A 23,726-nucleotide genomic window follows, 5' to 3' on the forward strand; every position below is an offset into this window, starting at 1 on the left:
TGAGTAAAATTCAATAAAATGAAGAATTTAGGCATACCTTGGATATAAATAACAACAGAAGTGTCATCACCCATGTAAACATAGCCTGTAGCAGGGTTGGCAAAGGGTCCTGACCCATGCTGAATCTCCATTAAGGTATTTATCGACCGGGAATCCAGTTGTACAGGTACCTTATGAAGGAAGAAAGGCAGAAATGAATGTTGTAGGATGTGTTAGGGGAAAATGAACTGGGAAGGATTTCAAGTGTCTACTAAAATGGTAGAAGATAATAGGGACATTCCAAGTAAGAAGCTGCAAAGGTGAAAACAGAACACTGGGCAGGAAAAAGGAGAATAAGGGTTCACTGAGTTCAAACATAAAATACTGTACCTGATAAACAAAAGAATATAGTGTAGAAATCAAAGCCAAATCAACTGTGGTGAAGCTTACGATTACTATTTGTGTTTTATAAGGGAGAGTTCTTCATTGCCCTTGTTTTAACCCTGAATATATATCCTGTCTAAATCATACGTAAACACACACATATACACAGACCTCTGTGTATATGAATGTCATGCATGCATGGGTCACATGGGATCAAACCCTCACAGGTATGAATCCTGGTCATGGCAGCCAGTCCACAGTCCACCTAGCTGTTCATCCTCTCCTGGGGGATGGTTAATAGAGGCTCTTTGTCTGTGTGTGTGTGTGTGTGTGTGTGTGTGTGTGTGTGTGTATTGACACAGAGGAGTAAAGACATGGTACATATATACAAGGTTAAGATGGGTCTACACAAGTGAAAAACTCCCTGTAAAACACAAATGGTAATCATCCACTGAAGGTGCACAAGTACCTATTTAATGAATAGCCACATAGAGAAAGGATGAGCAGCTGGGACTGCTGTGAGAAAGCTACCTTGTCTATGATTCATATCTAGTCTTGTTAGATTTAGAGTGGTGGGCAGCTAACCTCTGCACTACAGTTATATAAACAAAATGACAATTCCTTGAATTTTCACATTTATAAAGAATCCACTCAAAATCACACTTTTTCCTTTCCAGATATTCATTTTTTTTGTATAATTCAACAACAGTTTCCCTAATAACAAAATATAGCTATGAGGATATCACCTTAGTTTACTGTAGTCATGACAATACTTAATGCAGTTGTGGTTTTCAATGGACTTATTAAACATCATCCCATGATTTAATATCAAAAAAATAAAAAAAATTAAATCAATTACCCCTGATCACGCATCAAAACACTTTCATATGAGAAAACAGTTTGACCTTTCTTCAGATGATAATTCTTAACTGCATTATGACCAAAGTCCACTTGCTTGCTACTTATCCTTCAAGTCTGCAATATCTTTTGAACACAGTCATTTCTAGTTTCTCTTTCTTTTGTTGCTTCCTTTCAGCTTTACCATCTCTGCTTTTCCTGCTCTCTTACTTTACTTTACAAGGTTTACTTTATATGTAAACCATATACCATAAAAGTATCATTCAGTGGACATCTTGGAATTACTTAGAGATAAGTGCACATTCAGGGATATTTAGGGAATGACAGCTTTTATGTGAACTCCAAATTGCCGTTCTGAAAAGGAACAAAAGAGGTTTACAAAATATATATAGGTACACCACTGAATTTTCAGCAACTGATGGTTTGGCACCTCCTTTAGTCTAGACAAAATTATGTGAGGGAACTTGAAATTACCATGGCCACCAGACTAGTTTACTAGGCGGCCACAGACAGCGTTGTGTGTAGGGCGCGCTTATCTACATTCTTTACACTGCACTTGTTGGTGAAGATACTGCAATTCTGTGAGATTCTTAGCTTATTTTGCTTAAACTTAACCCTAGCTATGGCTTCTAAGACATATGAGAGTGTCAGTCGTGGTGTCAAACGTAAACACCAATCCATAACAATCCAAGATAAAGTAGAACTATTGAAAAAATGGATTGTGGTGTTTCGGTGCATAAGCTGTGTGACCTCTAAAGTATTGGTTCATCAACTGTTCATGATATATTAGTGGGTTAGAGGTGTGTTGATGAATTATTATTTCGTGACCATGGTTGGCCCAGCAAAATGGTTAATCCGGCAAGGCTTTGGAACCAAGAGTGCCGGAAAATCGGTGGTGTACCTGTATCCACTTAACCACATTAGCAAACTCTGCAAAAAAACTGACTGAAGTTATTTAAAAAACTGTATACCAATATACCAACATCAAATAAGAATATCTATGTACATATATACAGGGATACCTCAAAAATTTTGTGATTTAATAGCAAAATCAAATGATCATTCACAGCAACCTACAGCAAAATTCATAAGCTATGCTAATACAATCAACCATTCATGTACATATTAAACTGTCTTGGCATGAAAAGATGGAATCAATGAAGCAGGTAAAGGAATAGACTAAAAGTACACTGCATTGCCATCCTGACTTGACCAAAGTTTTGCGTGGGATAATCTTACACCATCCACGTCAGGATAGTTGGCCTTACTTTTTTCTCATATAAACTAAGCTATTGAGGTAGATCTAGTATCTTTTCATCACAAAATATATGAACGCAATAATTCCCAAGGGCATTAAGAGCCAGGATGGCCTCACCATCTTCCTCTCCTTTTTAACTTTAAAATCTTGCTAAAAAAAATTCTGAATTAGATGAGCAATGACATCATAAATAAAGCAAAATCACTGCAGTAGCCAATGTCAGTTTACAGTATTCAAGTACAAAAGTGTACACATTATCAATAAAATATGTGGGATTTTGCTTTACTGTAAATAATAGGATAAACTGAAATTTGAGTAAAAGAGCTCAGCAAACAGGTCCCTCTAGGGCCTCCAAGCTAGCAATACCCTTTACCCCTTCCTCTCATTAGGCCTGAGTACTGTAATCCATTTTCTTTCTTTTTCTCTCTATCTATCATCTTCACACTATTGCTATCCTTTCTTCTTCATCACTCTTTCTCATTCTAACCCTGCCCTGTCTGTTCTGGAGACTTTTTAAGAGAATTGGTCCATTTTTTTTAAGACTCCATGAACAAACTTAATCTTAGTCTCCTTACTATGTGATATATAATTATTCGAACAAGCTTAGTTTTGATAAACTTACTTTAAAAGGCTTAATCTTACTTTGAGAAGTTTATTATTGTAACTTTAAGGAGTCTAATCCACTTATTTCAAATCTAGTCCACTTACTTCAAGAAGCTTTGTTAGTAAAATCTAGGAGGCTTTGCATATGTTTAATCACTTTTAAGATGCCTTTTCATTCCACTTTCTTATAGTTTACAGCTCTCTCTCTATCTCTCTCTCTCTCTCTCTCTCTCTCTCTCTCTCTCTCTCTCAACATAGTCTGTCTCAATAAGTCATCTGAGATTTAGAAATGTTTACTTTTACTTTCCTGACCCATGATCCCCTTCTATGGAGCCTCCAGAGAACACAGGGAACCATCCACATCCACCAGGTAGGACCACAGGTCAAGAAGCATGTCTGTCTATGTGAGGTAAGTGCAGGACACTTAAGGAGAAAGCGTTTAGTTTCTTCATTACAAAACTTATATCTTGGGATGACAGTCTCTATAGTGATAAGTATATATACCATCCTTCCCCAACCCTAATAGGCATAATCTACTTCTCTTACATGATTATTCATTCAGTCTATTCATTTTCAAGAGCTTGGTATACTCCTTTCAAAAGACTTATTCTACTCTAAGAAGCTTAGTGTATCTACTGTAAGGATTTGGTCACCCACTTCAAGTAGTTGGTCTACCTACTTTGAGAGGCTCGTATACTTTAAATGGTATGAAGTCAACACTCTTCTGGATGGTGTGATGCCAAGTGCAGCGGATGGCTCGGGCGATGTCCCACTCCTCCTGGATGAGAGCGTCATTCTGGATGATGATGGTGTTCTCAAAGTAAGTGTCCTGGTTTCGTGTGGCTCTGTCCAGCTGCCCTGTTGTGCCACAGTTGTCTATAGGGACGTTAAACCTGGGTGGGGATAATGCAAGAGGTAACAATGATGCTGTGTGTGTAGAATGCAATTCCTTTGATATAAAAGAAATAAGATCTTATAAGCTTTATATTTATCAATGTTATAATGGAATCACCAATTTGATATTATCCTCAAATATAAATGCAGAAAAGGGAGGAGGAAAGCAAATGAATGAGAGGAGGTAAGTGCAGAAGAATGAGAGAAGCAGGAAAAAGAGGATGAACACCAGGGTGTGGATGAAGTTATAAAAGAGAAGATAAGGTAGAAGAAATAAGGGTGAAGTTTTACTAAGTTAAGGAAATTCATTGAAAAATGAGATAATATGTGGCAGAAGTGAGAAGTAAAACAATAGCGATGTTGGAGAATGAAAGGTGAGAGGGAGAAGTGGATTTCAAAAACTGAGTAGAGGTGTGTATGTGTGGTCAAAGGCTGGCCCTGACCTGAAGCACCTCTGATCATGAGCCATTCCACCTCCCACAACTTTCATCACTTTCTAGTATTACTTCTAAGCATATTTTCTTTAACACATGAGTCACAATCCTATGCTTTATAATTAAATTTTCTTTCTATAACATTTAGATTGAACGCACATTTAGATTGAACACACATCTTTACACATGAACATTGGGTCTACTAGTATCTGTTCCACACTTTTCATATATATATATATATATATATATTTTTTTTTTTTGCTTTGTCGCTGTCTCCCGCGTTTGCGAGGTAGCGCAAGGAAACAGACGAAAGAAATGGCCCAACCCACCCCCATAGACATGTATATACATATGTCCACACACGCAAATATACATACCTACACAACTTTCCATGGTTTACCCCAGTCGCTTCACATGCCTTGATTCACTCCACTGACAGCACGTCAACCCCGGTATACCACATCGCTCCAATTCACTCTAATCCTTGCCCTCCTTTCACCCTCCTGCATGTTCAGGCCCCGATCACACAAAATCTTTTTCACTCCATCTTTCCACCTCCAATTTGGTCTCCCTCTTCTCCTCGTTCCCTCCACCTCCGACACATATATTCTCTTGGTCAATCTTTCCTCACTCATTCTCCCCATGTGCCCGAACCATTTCAAAACACCCTCTTCTGCTCTCTCAACCACGCTCTTTTTATTTCCAAACATCTCTCTTACCCTTACATTACTTACTCGATCAAACCACCTCACACCACACATTGTCCTCAAACATCTCATTTCCAGCACATCCATCCTCCTGCGCACAACTCTATCCATAGCCCACGCCTCGCAACCATACAACATTGTTGGAACCACTATTCCTTCAAACACACCCATTTTTGCTTTCCGAGATAATGTTCTCGACTTCCACACATTCTTCAAGGCTCCCAGAATTTTCGCCCCCTCCCCCACCCTATGATCCACTTCCGCTTCCATGGTTCCATCCGCTGCCAGATCCACTCCCAGATATCTAAAACACTTCACTTCCTCCAGTTTTTCTCCATTCAAACTCACCTCCCAATTGACTTGACCCTCAACAATACTGTACCTAATAACCTTGCTCTTATTCACATTTACTCTTAACTTTCTTCTTTCACACACTTTACCAAACTAAGTCACCAGCTTCTCCAGTTTCTCACATGAATCAGCCACCAGCGCTGTATCATCAGCGAACAACAACTGACTCACTTCCCAAGCTCTCTCATCCCCAACAGACTTCATACTTGCCCCTCTTTCCAAAGCTCTTGCATTCACCTCCCTAACAACCCCATCCATAAACAAATTAAACAACCATGGGGACATCATACACCCCTGCCGCAAACCTACATTCACTGAGAACCAATCACTTTCCTCTCTTCCTACACGTACACATGCCTTACATCCTTGATAAAAACTTTTCACTGCTTCTAACAACTTGCCTCCCACACCATATATTCTTAATACCTTCCACAGAGCATCTCTATCAACTCTATCATATGCCTTCTCCAGATCCATAAATGCTACATACAAATCCATTTGCTTTTCTAAGTATTTCTCACATACATTCTTCAAAGCACTGCTCTTCCCCAATCTGATGCTCTGTACATGCCTTCACCCTCTCAATCAATACCCTCCCATATAATTTACCAGGAATACTCAACAAACTTATACCTCTGTAATTTGAGCACTCACTCTTATCCCCTTTCCCTTTGTACAATGGCACTATGCACGCATTCCGCCAATCCTCAGGCACCTCACCATGAGTCATACATACATTAAATAACCTTACCAACCAGTCAACAATACAGTCACCCCCTTTTTTAATAAATTCCACTGCAATACCATCCAAACCTGCTGCCTTGCCGGCTTTCATCTTCCGCAAAGCTTTTACTACCTCTTCTCTGTTTGCCAAATCATTTTCCCCAACCCTCTCACTTTGCACACCACCTCGACCAAAACACCCTATATCTGCCACTCTGTCATCAGACACATTCAACAAACCTTCAAAATACTCATTCCATCTCCTTCTCACATCACCACTACTTGTTATCACCTCCCCATTTACGCCCTTCAAAGGTGTTTGCTTTGAAGAATGTATGTGAGAAATACTTAGAAAAGCAAATGGATTTGTATGTAGCATTTATGGATCTGGAGAAGGCATATGATAGAGTTGATAGAGATGCTCTGTGGAAGGTATTAAGAATATATGGTGTGGGAGGCAAGTTGTTAGAAGCAGTGAAAAGTTTTTATCAAGGATGTAAGGCATGTGTACGTGTAGGAAGAGAGGAAAGTGATTGGTTCTCAGTGAATGTAGGTTTGCGGCAGGGGTGTGTGATGTCTCCATGGTTGTTTAATTTGTTTATGGATGGGGTTGTTAGGGAGGTAAATGCAAGAGTCCTGGAAAGAGGGGCAAGTATGAAGTCTGTTGGGGATGAGAGAGCTTGGGAAGTGAGTCAGTTGTTGTTCGCTGATGATACAGCGCTGGTGGCTGATTCATGTGAGAAACTGCAGAAGCTGGTGACTGAGTTTGGTAAAGTGTGTGGAAGAAGAAAGTTAAGAGTAAATGTGAATAAGAGCAAGGTTACTAGGTACAGTAGGGTTGAGGGTCAAGTCAATTGGGAGGTGAGTTTGAATGGAGAAAAACTGGAGGAAGTGAAGTGTTTTAGATATCTGGGAGTGGATCTGTCAGCGGATGGAACCATGGAAGCGGAAGTGGATCATAGGGTGGGGGAGGGGGCGAAAATTTTGGGAGCCTTGAAAAATGTGTGGAAGTCGAGAACATTATCTCGGAAAGCAAAAATGGGTATGTTTGAAGGAATAGTGGTTCCAACAATGTTGTATGGTTGCGAGGCGTGGGCTATGGATAGAGTTGTGCGCAGGAGGATGGATGTGCTGGAAATGAGATGTTTGAGGACAATGTGTGGTGTGAGGTGGTTTGATCGAGTAAGTAACGTAAGGGTAAGAGAGATGTGTGGAAATAAAAAGAGCGTGGTTGAGAGAGCAGAAGAGGGTGTTTTGAAATGGTTTGGGCACATGGAGAGAATGAGTGAGGAAAGATTGACCAAGAGGATATATGTGTCGGAGGTGGAGGGAACGAGGAGAAGAGGGAGACCAAATTGGAGGTGGAAAGATGGAGTGAAAAAGATTTTGTGTGATCGGGGCCTGAACATGCAGGAGGGTGAAAGGAGGGCAAGGAATAGAGTGAATTGGAGCGATGTGGTATACAGGGGTTGACGTGCTGTCAGTGGATTGAATCAAGGCATGTGAAGCGTCTGGGGTAAACCATGGAAAGCTGTGTAGGTATGTATATTTGCGTGTGTGGACGTGTGTATGTACGTGTGTATGGGGGTTGGGCCATTTCTTTCGTCTGTTTCCTTGCGCTACCTCGCAAACGCGGGAGACAGCGACAAAGTATAAAGAAAAAAAAAAAATTCTTCAAAGCAAACACCTGATCCACACATCCTCTACCACTTCTGAAACCACACTGCTCTTCCCCAATCTGATGCTCTGTACATGCCTTCACCCTCTCAATCAATATCCTCCCATATAATGATTGAGAGGGTGAAGGCATGTACAGAGCATCAGATTGGGGAAGAGCAGTGTGGTTTCAGAAGTGGTAGAGGATGTGTGGATATATATATATATATATATATATATATATATATATATATATATATATATATATATATATATATATATATATATATATACATATATATATATATATACATATATATATATACATATATATATATACATATATATATATATACATATATATATATACATATATATATATATTTTTTTTTTTTTGCCGGTCTCCCGCGTTTGCAAGGTAGCGCAAGGAAACAGACGAAAGAAATGGCCCAACCCACCCCCAGACACATGTATATACATACGTCCACACACGCAAATATACATACCTACACAGCTCTCCATGGTTCACCCCAGACGCTTCACATGCCCTGATTCAATCCACTTATATATATATATATATATATATATATATATATATATATATATATATATATATATATATATATTTTCCGTGGGGATAGGGGAGAAAGAATACTTCCCACATATTCCCTGCGTGTCGTAGAAGGCGACTAAAAGGGAAGGGAGCGGGGGGCTGGAAATCCTCCCCTCTCGTTTTCTTTTTTTTTTTTTTTTTTCCTTTTCTTAATTTTCCAAAAGAAGGAACAGAGAAGAGGGCCAGGTGAGGATATTTCCTCAGAGGCCCAGTCCTCTGTTCTTAACGCTACCTCGCTGTCGCGGGAAATGGCGGATAGTATGAAAAAAAAAAAAAAATATATATATATATATATATATATATATATATATATATATATATATATATATACATTTATTCATTTATTTTGCTTTATCGCTGTCACCCGCATTTGCGAGGTAGTGCAAGGAAACAGACGAAAGAAATGGCCTAACCCACCACCATACACATGTATATACATACACGTCCACACACGCAAATATACATACCTTTACATCTCAATGTACACATATAAATACACACACAAACACATACATATATGCTCATGCACACAATTCACACTGTCTGCCTTTATTCATTCCCATCGCCACCTCGCCACACATGGAATACATCCCCCTCCCCCCTCATGTGTGCGAGGTAGCGCTAGGAAAAGACAACAAAGGCCCCATTCGTTCACACTCAGTCTCTAGCTGTCATGCAATAATGCCCGAAACCACAGCTCCCTTTCCACATCCAGGCCCCACACAACTTTCCATGGTTTACCCCAGACGCTTCACATGCCCTGATTCAATCCACTGACAGCACGTCAACCCCGGTATACCACATCGATCCAATTCACTCTATTCCTTGCCCGCCTTTCACTCAAAACCTTTTTCACTCCATCTTTCCACCTCCAATTTGGTCTCCCACTTCTCCTCGCTCCCTCCACCTCCGACACATATATCCTCTTGGTCAATCTTTCCTCACTCATTCTCTCCATGTGCCCAAACCATTTCAAAACACCCTCTTCTGCTCTCTCAACCACGATCTTTTTATTTCCACACATCTCTCTTACCCTTACATTACTTACTCGATCAAACCACCTCACACCAGACATTGTCCTCAAACATCTCATTTCCAGCACATCCACCCTCCTGCGCACAACTCTATCCATAGCCCACGCCTCGCAACCATACAACATTGTTGGAACCATTATTCCTTCAAACATACCCATTTTTGCTTTCCGAGATAAGGTTCTCGACTTCCACACATTCTTCAAGGCTCCCAGGATTTTCGCCCCCTTCCCCACCCTATGATTCACTTCCGCTTCCATGGTTCCATCCGCTGCCAGATCCACTCCCAGATATCTACAACACTTTACTTCCTCCAGTTTTTCTCCATTCAAACTTACCTCCCAATTGACTCGACCCTCAACCCTACTGTTCCTAATAACCTTGCTTTTATTCACATTTACTCTTAACTTTCTTCTTTCACACACTTTACCAAACTCAGTCACCAGCTTCTGCAGTTTCTCACATGAATCAGCCACCAGCGCTGTATCATCAGCGAACAACAACTGACTCACTTCCCAAGCTCTCTCATCCACAGCAGACTTCATACTTGCCCCTCTTTCCAAAACTCTTGCATTCACCTCCCTAACAACCTCATCCATAAACAAATTAAACAACCATGGAGACATCAAACACCACTGCCACAAACCTACTTTCACTGAGAACCAATCACTTTCCTCTCTTCCTACACGTACACATGCCTTACATCCTCGATAAAAACTTTTCACTGCTTCTAACAGCTTGCCTCCCACACCATATATTCTTAATACCTTCCACACAGCATCTCTATCAACTCTATCATATGCCTTCTCCAGATCCATAAATGCTACATACAAATCCATTTGCTTTTCTAAGTATTTCTCACATATATTCTTCAAAGCAAACACCTGATCCACACATCCTCTACCACTTCTGAAACCACACTGCTCTTCCCCAATCTGATGCTCTGTACATGCCTTCACTCTCTCAATCAATACCCTCCCATATAATTTACCAGGAATACTCAACAAACTTATACCTCTGTAATTTGAGCACTCACTCTTATCCCCTTTGCCTTTGTACAATGGCACTATGCACGCATTCCGCCAATCCTCAGGCACCTCACCATGAGTCATACATACATTAAATAACCTTACCAATCAGTCAACAATACAGTCACCCCCTTTTTCAATAAATTCCACTGCAATACCATCCAAACCTGCTTCCTTGCCGGCTTTCATCTTCCACAAAGCTTTTACTACCTCTTCTCGGTTTACCAAATCATTTTCCCTAACCCTCTCACTTTGCACATAACCTCGACCAAAACACCCTATATCTGCCACTCTATCATCAAACACATTCAACAAACCTTCAAAATACTCACTTCATCTCTTTCTCACATCACCACTACTTGTTATCACCTCTCCATTAGCACCCTTCACTGAAGTTCCCATTTGCTCCCTTGTCTTACGCACTTTATTTACCTCCTTCCAGAACATCTTTTTATTCTCCCTAAAATTTAATGATACTCTCTCACCCCAACTCTCATTTGCCCTCTTTTTCACCTCTTGCACCTTTCTCTTGACCTCCTGTCTCTTTCTTTTATACATCTCCCACTCAATTGCATTTTTTCCCTGCAAAAATCGTCCAAATAACTCTCTCTTCTCTTTAACTAATAATCTTACTTCTTCATCCCACCACTCACTACCCTTTCTAATCAACCCACCTCCCACACTTCTCATGTCACAAGAATCTTTTGCGCAAGCCATCACTGCTTCCCTAAATACATCCCATTCCTCCCCCACTCCCCTTATCTCCTTTGTTCTCACCTTTTTCCATTCTGTATTCAGTCTCTCCTAGTACTTCCTCATACAAGTCTCCTTCCCAAGCTCACTTACTCTCACGACTCTCTTCACCCCAACATTCTCTCTTCTTTTCTAAAAACCCCTACAAATCTTCACCTTTGCCTCGACAAGATAATAATCAGACATCACTGCAGTTGCACCTTTCAGCACATTAACATCCAAAAGTCTCTCTTTCACACGCCTATCAATTAACATGTAATCCAATAACGCTCTTTGGCTATTTCTCCTACTTACATATGTATGCTTATGTATATCTCGCTATATATATATATATATATATATATATATATATATATATATATTTTTTCTTTTGTCGCTGTCTCCCACATTTGCGAGGTAGCACAAGGAAACAGACGAAAGAAATGGCCCAACCCACCCCCATACACATGTATATACATACCCGTCCACACACGCAAATATACATACCTACACAGCTTTCCATGGTTTACCCCAGACGCTTCACATGCCCTGATTCAATCCACTGACAGCATGTCAACCACGGTATACCACATCGATCCAATTCACACTATTCCTTGCCCTCCTTTCACCCTCCTGCATGTTCAGGCCCCGATCACACAAAATCTTTTTCACTCCATCTTTCCACCTCCAATTTCGTCTCCCACTTCTCCTCGTTCCCTCCACCTCCGACACATATATCCTCTTGGTCAATCTTTCCTCACTCATACTCTCCATGTGACCAAACTATTTCAAAACACCCTCCTCTGCTCTCTCAACCACGCTCTTTTTATTTCCACACATCTCTCTTACCCTTACGTTACTTACTCAATCAAACCACCTCACACCACACATTGTCCTAAAAAATCTCATTTCCAGCACATCCACCCTCCTGCGCACAACTCTATCCATAGCCCACGCCTCGCAACCATACAACATTGTTGGAACCACTATTCCTTCAAACATACCCATTTTTGCTTTCCGAGATAATGTTCTCGACTTCCACACATTCTTCAAGGCTCCTAGGATTTTCGCCCCCTCCCCCACCCTATGATTCACTTCCGCTTCCATGGTTCCATCCGCTGCCAGATCCTCTCCCAGATATCTTAAACACTTTACTTCCCCCAGTTTTTCTCCATTCAAACTTACCTCCCAATTGACTTGACCCTCAACCCTACTGTACCTAATTACCTTGCTCTTATTCACATTTACTCTTAACTTTCTTCTTTCACACACTTTACCAAACTCAGTCACCATCTTCTGCAGTTTCTCACATGAATCAGCCACCTGCGCTGTATCATCAGCAAACAACAACTGACTCACTTCCCAAGCTCTCTCATCCACAGCAGACTTCATACTTGCCCCTCTTTCCAAAACTCTTGCATTCACCTCCCTAACAACCCCATCCATAAACAAATTAAACAACCATGGAGACATCACACACCCCTGGGGCAAACCTACATTCACTGAGAATCAATCACTTTCCTCTCTTCCTACACGTACACATGCCTTACATCCTCGATAAAAACTTTTCACTGCTTCGAACAACTTGCCTCCCACACCATATATTCTTAATACCTTCCACACAGCATCTCTATCAACTCTATCATATGCCTTCTCCAGATCCATAAATGCTACATACTAATCCATTTGCTTTTCTAAGTATTTCTCACATACATTCTTCAAAGCAAACACCTGATCCACACATCCTCTACCACTTCTGAAACCACACTGCTCTTCCCCAATCTGATGCTCTGTACATGCCTTCACCCTCTAAATCAATACCCTCCCATATAATTTACCAGGAATACTCAACAACCTTATACCTCTGTAATATGAGCACTCACTCTTATCCCCTTTGCCTTTGTACAATGGCACTATGCACGCATTCTGCCAGTCCTCAGGCACCTCACCATGAATCATACATACACTAAATAACCTCAGCAACCAGTCAACAATACAGTGACCCCCTTTTTTAATAAATTCCACTCCAATACCATCCAAACCTGCTGCCTTGCCGGCTTTCATCTTCCGCAAAGCTTTTACTACCTCTTCTCTGTTTCTCAAATCATTTTCCCTAACCCTCTCACTTTGCACACCACCTCGACCAAAACACCCTATATCTGCCACTCTATCATCAAACACATTCAACAAACCTTCAAAATACACTCCATCTCATTCTCGCATCACCACTACTTGTTATCATCTCCCATTAGCCCCCTTCACTGAATTTCCCATTTGCTCCCTTGTCTTACGCACTTTATTTACCTCCTTCCATAACATCTTTTTATTCTCCCTAAAATATAATGATACTCTCTCACCCCAACTCTCACTTGCCCTCTTTTTCACCTCTTGCACCTTTCTCTTGACCTCCTGTCTCTTTCTTTTATACATCTCCCAGTCATTTGCATTTTTTCCCTGCAAAAATCGTCCAAATGCCTCTCTCTTCTCTTTCACTAATAATCTTACTTCTTCATCCCACCACTCACTACCCTTTCTAATCAACCCACCTCCCACACTTCTCATGCCACAAGCATCTTTTGCGCAAGCCAACACTGCTTCCCTAAATACATCCCATTCCTCCCCCACTCCCCTTCCCTCCTTTGTTCTCACCTTTTTCCATTCTGTACTCAGTCTCTCCTGATACTTCCTCACACAAGTCTCCTTCCCAAGCTCACTCACTCTCACGACTCTCTTCACCCCAACATTCTCTCTTCTTTTCTAAAAACCCCTACAAATCTTCACCTTCGCCTCCACAAGATAATGATCAGACATCACTGCAGTTGCACCTCTCAGCACATTAACATCCAAAAGTCTCTCTTTCACACGCCTATCAATTAACACGTAATCCAATAACGCTCTTTGGCCATTTCTCCTACTTACATATGTATGCTTATGTATATCTCGCTATATATATATATATATATATATATATATATATATATATATATATATATATATATATATATATATATATATATATTTTTCTTTTGCCGCTGTCTCCCGCATTTGCGAGGTAGCGCAAGGAAACAGACGAAAGAAATGGCCCAACCCACCCCCATACACATGTATACCCATACCCGTCCACACACGCAAATATACATACCTACACAGCTTTCCATGGTTTACCCCAGACGCTTCACATGCCCTGATTCAATCCACTGACAGCACGTCAACCCCGGTATACCACATCGATCCAATTCACTCTATTCCTTGCCCTCCTTTCACCCTCCTGCATGTTCAGGCCCCGATCACACAAAATCTTTTTCACTCCATCTTTCCACCTCCAATTTCGTCTCCCACTTCTCCTCGTTCCCTCCACCTCCGACACATATATCCTCTTGGTCAATCTTTCCTCACTCATTCTCTCCATGTGACCAAACCATTTCAAAACACCCTCCTCTGCTCTCTCAACCACACTCTTTTTATTTCCACACATCTCTCTTACCCTTGCGTTACTTACTCGATCAAACCACCTCACACCACACATTGTCCTCAAACATCTCATTTCCAGCACATCCACCCTCCTGCGCACAACTCTATCCATAGCCCACGCCTTGCAACCATACAACATTGTTGGAACCATTATTCCTTCAAACATACCCATTTTTGCTTTCCAAGATAATGTTCTTGACTCCCACACATTCTTCAAGGCTCCTAGGATTTTCGCCCCCTCCCCCACCCTATGATTCACTTCCGCTTCCATGGATCCATCTGCTGCCAGATCCACTCCCAGATATCTAAAACACTTTACTTTCTCCAGTTTTTCTCCATTCAAACTTACCTCCCAATTGACTTGACCCTCAACCCTACTGTACCTAATAACCTTGCTATTATTCACATTTACTCTTAACCTTCTTCTTTCACACACGTTACCAAACTCAGTCACCAGCTTCTGCAGTTTCTCACATGAATCAGCCACCAGCACTGTATCATCAGCAAACAACAACTGACTCACTTCCCAAGCTCTCTCATCCACAATAGACTTCATACTTGCCCCTCTTTCCAAAACTCTTGCATTCACCTCCCTAACAACCCCATCCATAAACAAATTAAACAACCATGGAAACATCACACACCCCTGCCGCAAACCTACATTCATTGACAACCAATCACTTTCCTCTCTTCCTACACGTACACATGCCTTATATCCTCGATAAAAACTTTTCACTGCTTATAACAACTTGCCTCCCACACCATATATTCTTAATACCTTCCACACAGCATCTCTATCAACTCTATCATATGCCTTCTCCAGATCCATAAGTGCTACATACAAATCCATTTGCTTTTCTAAGTATTTCTCACATACATTCTTCAAAGCAAACACCTGATCCACACATCCTCTACCACTTCTGAAACCACACTGCTCTTCCCCAATCTGATGCTCTGTACATGCCTTCACCCTCTAAATCAATACCCTCCCATATAATTTACCAGGAATACTCAAAAAAACTTATACCTCTGTAATTTGAGCACTCCCTCTTATCCCCTTTGCCTTTGTACAATGGCACTATGCACGCATTCAGCCAATCCTCAGGCACCTCACCATGAGTCATACATACATTAAATAACCTTACCAACTAGTCAACAATACAGTCACCCCCCTTTTTTAATAAATTCCACTGCAATACCATCCAAACCTGCTGCCTTGCCAGCTTTCATCTTCCACAAAGCTTTTACTACCTCTTCTCTGTTTACCAAATCATTTTCCCTAACCCTCTCACTTTGCACACCCCCTCGGCCAAAACACCCTATATCTGCCACTCTATCATCAAACACATTCAACAAACCTTCAAAATACTCACTCCATCTCCTTCTCACATCACCACTACTTGTTATCACCTCCCCATTTGCGCCCTTCACTCAAGTTCCAATTTGCTCCCTTGTCTTACGCACTTCATTTACCTCCTTCCAGAACATCTTTTTATTCTCCCGAAAATTTAATGATACTCTCTCACCCCAACTCTAATTTGCCCTCTTTTTCACCTCTTGCACCTTTCTCTTGACCTCCTGTCTCTTTCTTTTATACATCTCCCACTCAATTGCATTTTTTCCCTGCAAAAATCGTCCAAATGCCTCTCTCTTCTCTTTCACTAATAATCTTACTTCTTCATCCCACCACTCACTACCCTTTCTGATCAACCCACCTCCCACTCTTCTCATGCCACAAGCACCTTTTGCGCAATCCATCACGGATTCCCTAAATACATCCCATTCCTCCCCCACTCCCATTATATTTTTTTTTTTAATTTTCCAAAAGAAGGAACAGAGAATTGGGCCAGGTGAGGGTATTCCCTCAAGGCCCAGCCCTCTGTTCTTAACGCTACCTCGCTAATGCGGGAAATGGCGAATAGTTTCAAAGAAAAAAATATATATATATATATATATATATATATATATATATATATATATATATATATATATACATATATATATATATATATATATATATATATATATATATATATATATATATATTAATTTTCCAAAAGAAGGAACAGAGAAGGGGGCCAGGTGAGGATATTCCCTCAGGGGCCCAGTCCTCTGTTCTTAACGCTACCTCGCTAATGCGGGAAATGGCGAATAGTATGGAAAAAAAAAAAAAAATATATATATATATATATATATATATATATATATATATATATATATATATATATATATATATATATATCTTTTCTTTTAAACTATTCGCCATTTCCCGCATTAGCGAGGTATCGTTAAGAACAGAGGACTGGGCCTTTTTTGGAATATCCTCACCTGGCCCCCTCTGTTCCTTCTTTTGGGAAAAAAAAAAAAAAAGAGAGGGGAGGATTTCCAGCCCCCCGCTCCCTCCCCTTTTAGTCGCCTTCTACGACACGCACGGAATACGTGGGAAGTATTCTTAATCGCCCATCCCCAGGGATAATATATATATATATTTTTTTTTTGCTTTGTCGCTGTCTCCCGCGTTTGCGAGGTAGTGCAAGGAAACAGACGAAAGAAATGGCCCAACCCACCCCCATACACATGTATATACATACGTCCACACACGCAAATATACATACCTACACAGCTTTCCATGGTTTACCCCAGACGCTTCACATGCCCTGATTCAATCCACTGACAGCACATCAACCCCGGTATACCACATCGATCCAATACACTCTATTCCTTGCCCTCCTTTCACCCTCCTGCATGTTCAGGCCCCGATCACACAAAATCTTTTTCACTCCATCTTTCCACCTCCAATTTCGTCTCCCACTTCTCCTCGTTCCCTCCACCTCCGACACATATATCCTCTTGGTCAATTTTTCCTCGCTCATTCTCTCCACGTGCCCAAACCATTTCAAAACACCCTCTTCTGCTCTCTCAACCATGCTCTTTTTATGTCCACACATCTCTCTTACCCTTACGTTACTTACTCGATCAAACCACCTCACATTGTCCTCAAACATCTCATTTCCAGCACATCCATCCTCCTGCGCACAACTCTATCCATAGCCCATGCCTCACAACCATACAACATTGTTGGAACCATTATTCCTTCAAACATACCCATTTTTGCTTTCCGAGATAATGTTCTCGACTTCCAAACATTCTTCAAGGCTCCCAGAATTTTCGCCCCCTCCCCCACCCTATGATTCACTTCCGCTTCCATGGTTTCATCCGCTGCCAGATCCACTCCCAGATATCTAAAACACTTCACTTCCTCCAGCTTTTCTCCATTCAAACGTACCTCCCAATTGACTTGACCCTCAACCCTACTGTACCTAATAACCTTGCTCTTATTCACATTTACTCTTAACTTTCTTCTTTCACACACTTTACCAAACTCAGTCACCAGCTTCTGCAGTTTCTTACATGAATCAGCCACCAGCGCTGTATCATCAGCAAACAACAACTGACTCACTTCCCAAGCTCTCTCATCCACAACAGACTGCATACTTGCCCCTCTTTCCAAAACTCTTGCACTCACCTCCCTAACAACCCCATCCATAAACAAATTAAACAACCATGGAGACATCACACACCCCTGCCGCAAACCTACATTCACTGAGAACCAATCACTTTCCTCTCTTCCTACACGTACACATGCCTTACATCCTCGATAAAAACTTTTCACTGCTTCTAACAACTTGCCTCCCACACCATATATTCTTAATACCTTCCACAGAGCATCTCTATCAACTCTATCATATGCCTTCTCCAGATCCATAAATGCTACATACAAATCCATTTGTTTTTCAAAGTATTTCTCGCATACATTCTTCAAAGCAAACACCTGATCCACACATCCTCTACCACTTCTGAAACCACAGTCTCTTCCCTAATATATATATATATATATATATATATATATATATATATATATATATATATATATATATATATATATATATATGATTCATGTGAGAAACTGCAGAAGCTGGTGACTGAGTTTGGTAAAGTGTGTGAAAGAAGAAAGTTAAGAGTAAATGTGAATAAGAGCAAGGTTATTAGGTACAGTAGGGTTGAGGGTCAAGTCAATTGGGAGGTGAGTTTGTATGGAGAAAAACTGGAGGAAGTGAAGTGTTTTAGATATCTGGGAGTGGATCTGGCAGCGGATGGAACCATGGAAGCGGAAGTGGATCATAGGGTGGGGGAGGGGGCGAAAATTCTGGGAGCCTTGAAGAATGTGCGGAAGTCGAGAACATTATCTCGGAAAGCAAAAATGGGTATGTTTGAAGGAATAGTGGTTCCAACAATGTTGTATGGTTGCGAGGCATGGGCTATGGATAGAGTTGTGCGCAGGAGGATGGATGTGCTGGAAATGAGATGTTTGAGGACAATGTGTGTTGTGAGGTGGTTTGATCGAGTAAGTAACGTAAGGGTAAGAGAGATGTGTGGAAATAAAAAGAACATGGTTGAGAGAGCAGAAGAGGGTGTTTTGAAATGGTTTGGGCACATGGAGAGAATGAGTGAGGAAAGATTGACCAAGAGGATATATGTGTCGGAGGTGGAGGGAACGAGGAGAAGAGGGAGACCAAATTGGAGGTGGAAAGATGGAGTGAAAAAGATTTTGTGTGATCGGGGCCTGAACGTGCAGGAGGGTGAAAGGAGGGCAAGGAATAGAGTGAATTGGAGCGATGTGGTATACCGGGGTTGACGTGATGTCAGTGGATTGAATCGGGGCATGTGAAGCGTCTGGGGTAAACCATGGAAAGCTGTGTAGGTATGTATATTTTGCGTGTGTGGACGTATGTATATACATGTGTATGGGGGTGGGTTGGGCCATTTCTTTCGTCTGTTTCCTTGCGCTACCTCCCAAACGCGGGAGACAGCGACAAAGTATATAAAAAAAAAAAAAAAAAAAATATATATATATATATATATATATATATATATATATGATGAAAGCCAGCAAGGCAGTGGGTTTGGATGGTACTGCAGTGGAATTTATTAAAAAAGGGGGTGACTGTATTGTCGAATGGTTGGTAAGGTTATTTAATGTATGTATAACTCATGGTGAGGTGCCTGAGGATTAGTAAAATGCTTGCATAGTGCCATTGTACAATGGCAAAAGGGGATAAAAGTGAGTGCTCAAATTACAGAGGTATAACTTTGTTGAGTATTGCCGGGAAATTATATGAGAGGGTATTGATTGAGAGGGTGAAGGCATGTACAGAGCATCAGATTGGGGAAGAGCAGTGTGGTTTCAGAAGTGGTAGATGATGTGTGGAGTAGGTGTTTGCTTTGAAGAATGTATGTGAGGAATACTTAGAAAAGCAAATGGATTTGTATGTAGGATTTATGGATCTGGAGAAGGCATATGATAGAGTTGATAGAGATGCTCTGTGGAAGGTATTAAGAACATATGGTGTGGGAGGCAAGTTGTTAGAAACAGTAAAGTTTTTATCGAAGATGTAAGGCATGTGTACGTGTAGGAAGAGAGGAAAGTAATTGGTTCTCAGTGAATGTAGGTTTGCGGCTGGGGTGTGTGATGTCTCCATGGTTGTTTAATTTGTTTATGGAAGGGGTTGTTAGGGAGGTGAATGCAAGAGGTTTAGAAAGAGGGGCAAGTATGCAGTCTGTTGTGGATGAGAGAGCTTGGGAAGTGAGTCAGCTGTTGTTCACTGATGATACAGCGCTGGCGGCTGTTTCGTGTGAGAAACTGCAGAAGCTGGTGACTAAGTTTGGTAAAGTGTGTGAAAGAAGAAAGCTGAGAGTAAATGTGAATAAGAGCAAGGTTATTAGGTACAGCAGGGTTGAGGGACAAGTCAATTGGGAGGTAAGTCTGAATGGACAAAAATTGGAGGAAGTGAAGTGTTTTAGATATCTGGGAGTGGATTTGGCGGCGGATGGAACCATGGAAGCGGAAGTGAATCATAGGGTGTGGGAGGGGTCAAAAGTTCTGGGAGCGTTGAAGAATGTGTGCAAGTTGAGAACATTATCTCGGAAAGCAAAAATGGGTATATTTGAAGGAATAGTGGTTCCAACAATGTTATATGGTTGCGAGGGGATAGGGTATAGGGGAGAAAGAATACTTCCCACATATTCCCTGCGTGTCGTAGAAGGCAACTAAAAGGGGAAGGGAGCGGGGGCTGGAAATCCTCCCCTCTCTTTTTTTTTTATTTTCCAAAGGAAGGAACAGAGAAGGGGGCTGGATGAGGATGTTTCCTCAGAGGCCCAGTCCTCTGTTCTTAACGCTACCTCGCTGACGCGGGAAATGGCGAATAGTATGAAAGAAAAAAAAGAATATATATATATATATATATATATATATATATATATATATATATATATATATATATTTTTTTTTTCATACTATTCGCCATTTCCCGCGATAGCGAGGTACCGTTAAGAACAGAGGACTGGGCCTTTGAGGGAATATCCTCACCTGGCCCTCTTCTCTATTCCTTCTTTTGAAAAAAAAAAAAAAAAAAAAAAAAAAGAGAGGGGAGGATTTCCAGCCCCCCCGCTCCCTTCCCTTTTAGTCGCCTTCTATGACACGCAGGGAATACGTGGGAAGTATTCTTTCTCCCCTATCCCTGGGGATAGGGGAGAAAGAATACTTCCCACGTATTCCCTGCACGTCATAGAAGGCGACTAAAGGGGAGGGAGCGGGGGGCTGGAAATCCTCCCCTCTTCTTTTTTTTTAATTTTCCAAAAGAGGGAACAGAGAAGGGGGTTAGGTGAGGATATTCCCTCAGAGGCCCAGTCCTCTGTTCTTAACGCTACCTTGCTAATGCGGGAAATGGTGAATAGTTTGAAAGAAAAGAATAAATATATATATATATATATATATATATATATATATATATATATATATATATATATATTCTTTCATACTATTCGCCATTTACCGCGTTAGCGAGGTAGCGTTGAGAACAGGGGACTGGACCTTTTAGGGTATATCCTCACCTGGCCCCCTTCTCTGTTCCTTCTTTTGGAAAATAAAAAAAAAAAAAAACCCGAGAGGGGAGGATTTCCAGCCCCTCGTTCCCTTCCCTTTTAATCGCCTTCTCCGACACGCAGGGAATACGTGGGAAGTATTCTTTCTCCCCTATCCCCATGTGTATATGGGTGGGTTGGGCCATTCTTTCGTGTTTCCTTGCTCTACATCGCTAATGCGGGAGACGGCGATTGAGTATAATTAAAAGAAAAAAAAGGCTTCTAGTCTTCAGCATATAGCGTAATTTAGAACTTCCTTTTCATACATGCTAAAGCCTCCAGGAACCTTGGTATACAAACAATGCCCTCACAACACTTAGCCGGGTTGCTACCCCATCACACATCAGCACAGTCTGCTGCCCTGCCTTAACTATTCATTTACAAGGAAAAGCTGATATTACACCCAAAGATGTCAACATTGCTTCCCCTCGCCACTCCACACAACAGACTCAGCGATCTGCCCTTTTCATCTTTACGTCGTCGTCCTTTGTTCTGTCATTTGCATCTTTCCTCTAGCCTTCTTATCCCTACTTCAACATCCCAGCGTCTCCTTTGTTCCATGCCCTCAGCCACCTTCCAACCATGACACCTGACTAAGCTCTTTGTTCCTTGGGCGTGGTAGGTGACCCTAAGGAGAGTTGGAAAGGAAAACTGGGCAAGATAAATGGAATAGGTGGTTAAAGAAAGGAGGGTAACTCACACTGTTGGCTAAAGAACGAGCAGGAGAGTACAGATAACTGGAGAGCGTATGGGACAAGGTTAATCGTTCTAAGACATAGCCGTTGTGTACGCCTCATTCCGACGGCACAACAGAACATAGGCTAAAGATAACAGCGAACAAAAGGGGAAGTGTTGGATAAAGAGGAGAATCATTTGTAGATTGGGAGGTTACCAGCAGATGATGAAGCAAACAAATGAAAGTCGGAGAAAACAGGACGAATACAAATGGCAGGAGAATGATGAGAAAGAGCACAAAGGGAGGGAAACAAACACGCCCAGTGTTATGGGCACACAGCAAGAATAATAAGCACAAAGATCTCACGAGGAGCGTTACAGGACAGCACTAGCCTTGGGCTGTTACGAAAGCTGAAGAAAATTGCGTCTCTTTTCCTTAACCCGAAGTAATTTGAAGTGTGCGTTACAAGTAAAACCTTCACGGATGGGCCTCGGGAGGCAAACATCACCAGAATGTGTTGCTGCACCGTAACTATAAACTTTTGCACATGAGAGCAAGGGCAAATTTGGAAACATTGGTAAGGAGGACGCATTGACTGCCATGTGAGCGGTGAAAATAGTGGACGTAACCAGACAGCCAGAGAGTGCGAGCAATTTATTGGTTTGTTACAGTCCGTACTTGGTTTTACATTGAAAATTTCGTTACGTGGTAATAACTCGGAAAAAAAAACTTCTTTCCAAGGTAAAAGACGATAATACCTGATAAAGTTCAGTTGGTCGATTATAGGTGTACGTTTCAGTAAGATGTACGTGTGTAATTATCTATTTGTAACGCTCGGAGAAGGAGTCCTACTCTCGTCTGGCCTTATCTCTTGAACCTTCTCTGCTATCATTTTTCTTCTGTAGGCTGCCCACACACACAATTTCATCATCTACTTCATACATTAAATACTTATACTATAGAATCACTTCTTTACGCTGTTTCTAGCGCGTTACTTGCTTACCTTCATCTTCTAGCCTCTCACTAAACTTTAATCTTCATTCTTCAGGAACTTCATCACTGACGTTATTGAACTTGGTTTAAGAATTCAAAGGCTGTGTTAAGTTATCCGTTACTCTCTCATGATGGCTATATTTATGGCCTTTAAACTCTCACTGTAACTCATTTCTATCAAATAATTCTGGTATGATAATATAATCTGCCCTCCACTGGACCTAATTACACCTCTTGTTGCATCTTTAAGGGCGGTTACCAATCTTAAGAAGAATCTAGTTTAGCCCTCTTATAGGATGAGAACAGTCTGCTAATTCCTTATCCATATACCTGAATGCGATAGTAATATTTGCT

General features: G+C 41.2%; 1 protein-coding gene across 2 annotated transcripts in view; it reads right to left on the reverse strand.

Annotated features, from left to right (window-relative positions):
- The window catches only part of LOC139749460 (uncharacterized), a 121,392-nt gene that overhangs the window by 22,353 nt on the left and 75,313 nt on the right, over positions 1–23,726 (reverse strand). For both annotated transcript variants that reach the window (XM_071663359.1, XM_071663360.1), the window contains exons 4-5: positions 3,762–3,975; positions 38–170 (exon numbers count right to left, since the gene is read on the reverse strand). In XM_071663359.1, coding sequence (XP_071519460.1) covers positions 38–170; positions 3,762–3,975 — 347 coding nt within the window. The remainder of the gene's footprint in view (positions 1–37; positions 171–3,761; positions 3,976–23,726) is intronic.

The sequence above is a fragment of the Panulirus ornatus genome, chromosome 7 (assembly GCF_036320965.1).
Source record: "Panulirus ornatus isolate Po-2019 chromosome 7, ASM3632096v1, whole genome shotgun sequence".
Taxonomy (NCBI): Eukaryota; Metazoa; Arthropoda; class Malacostraca; order Decapoda; family Palinuridae; genus Panulirus; species Panulirus ornatus.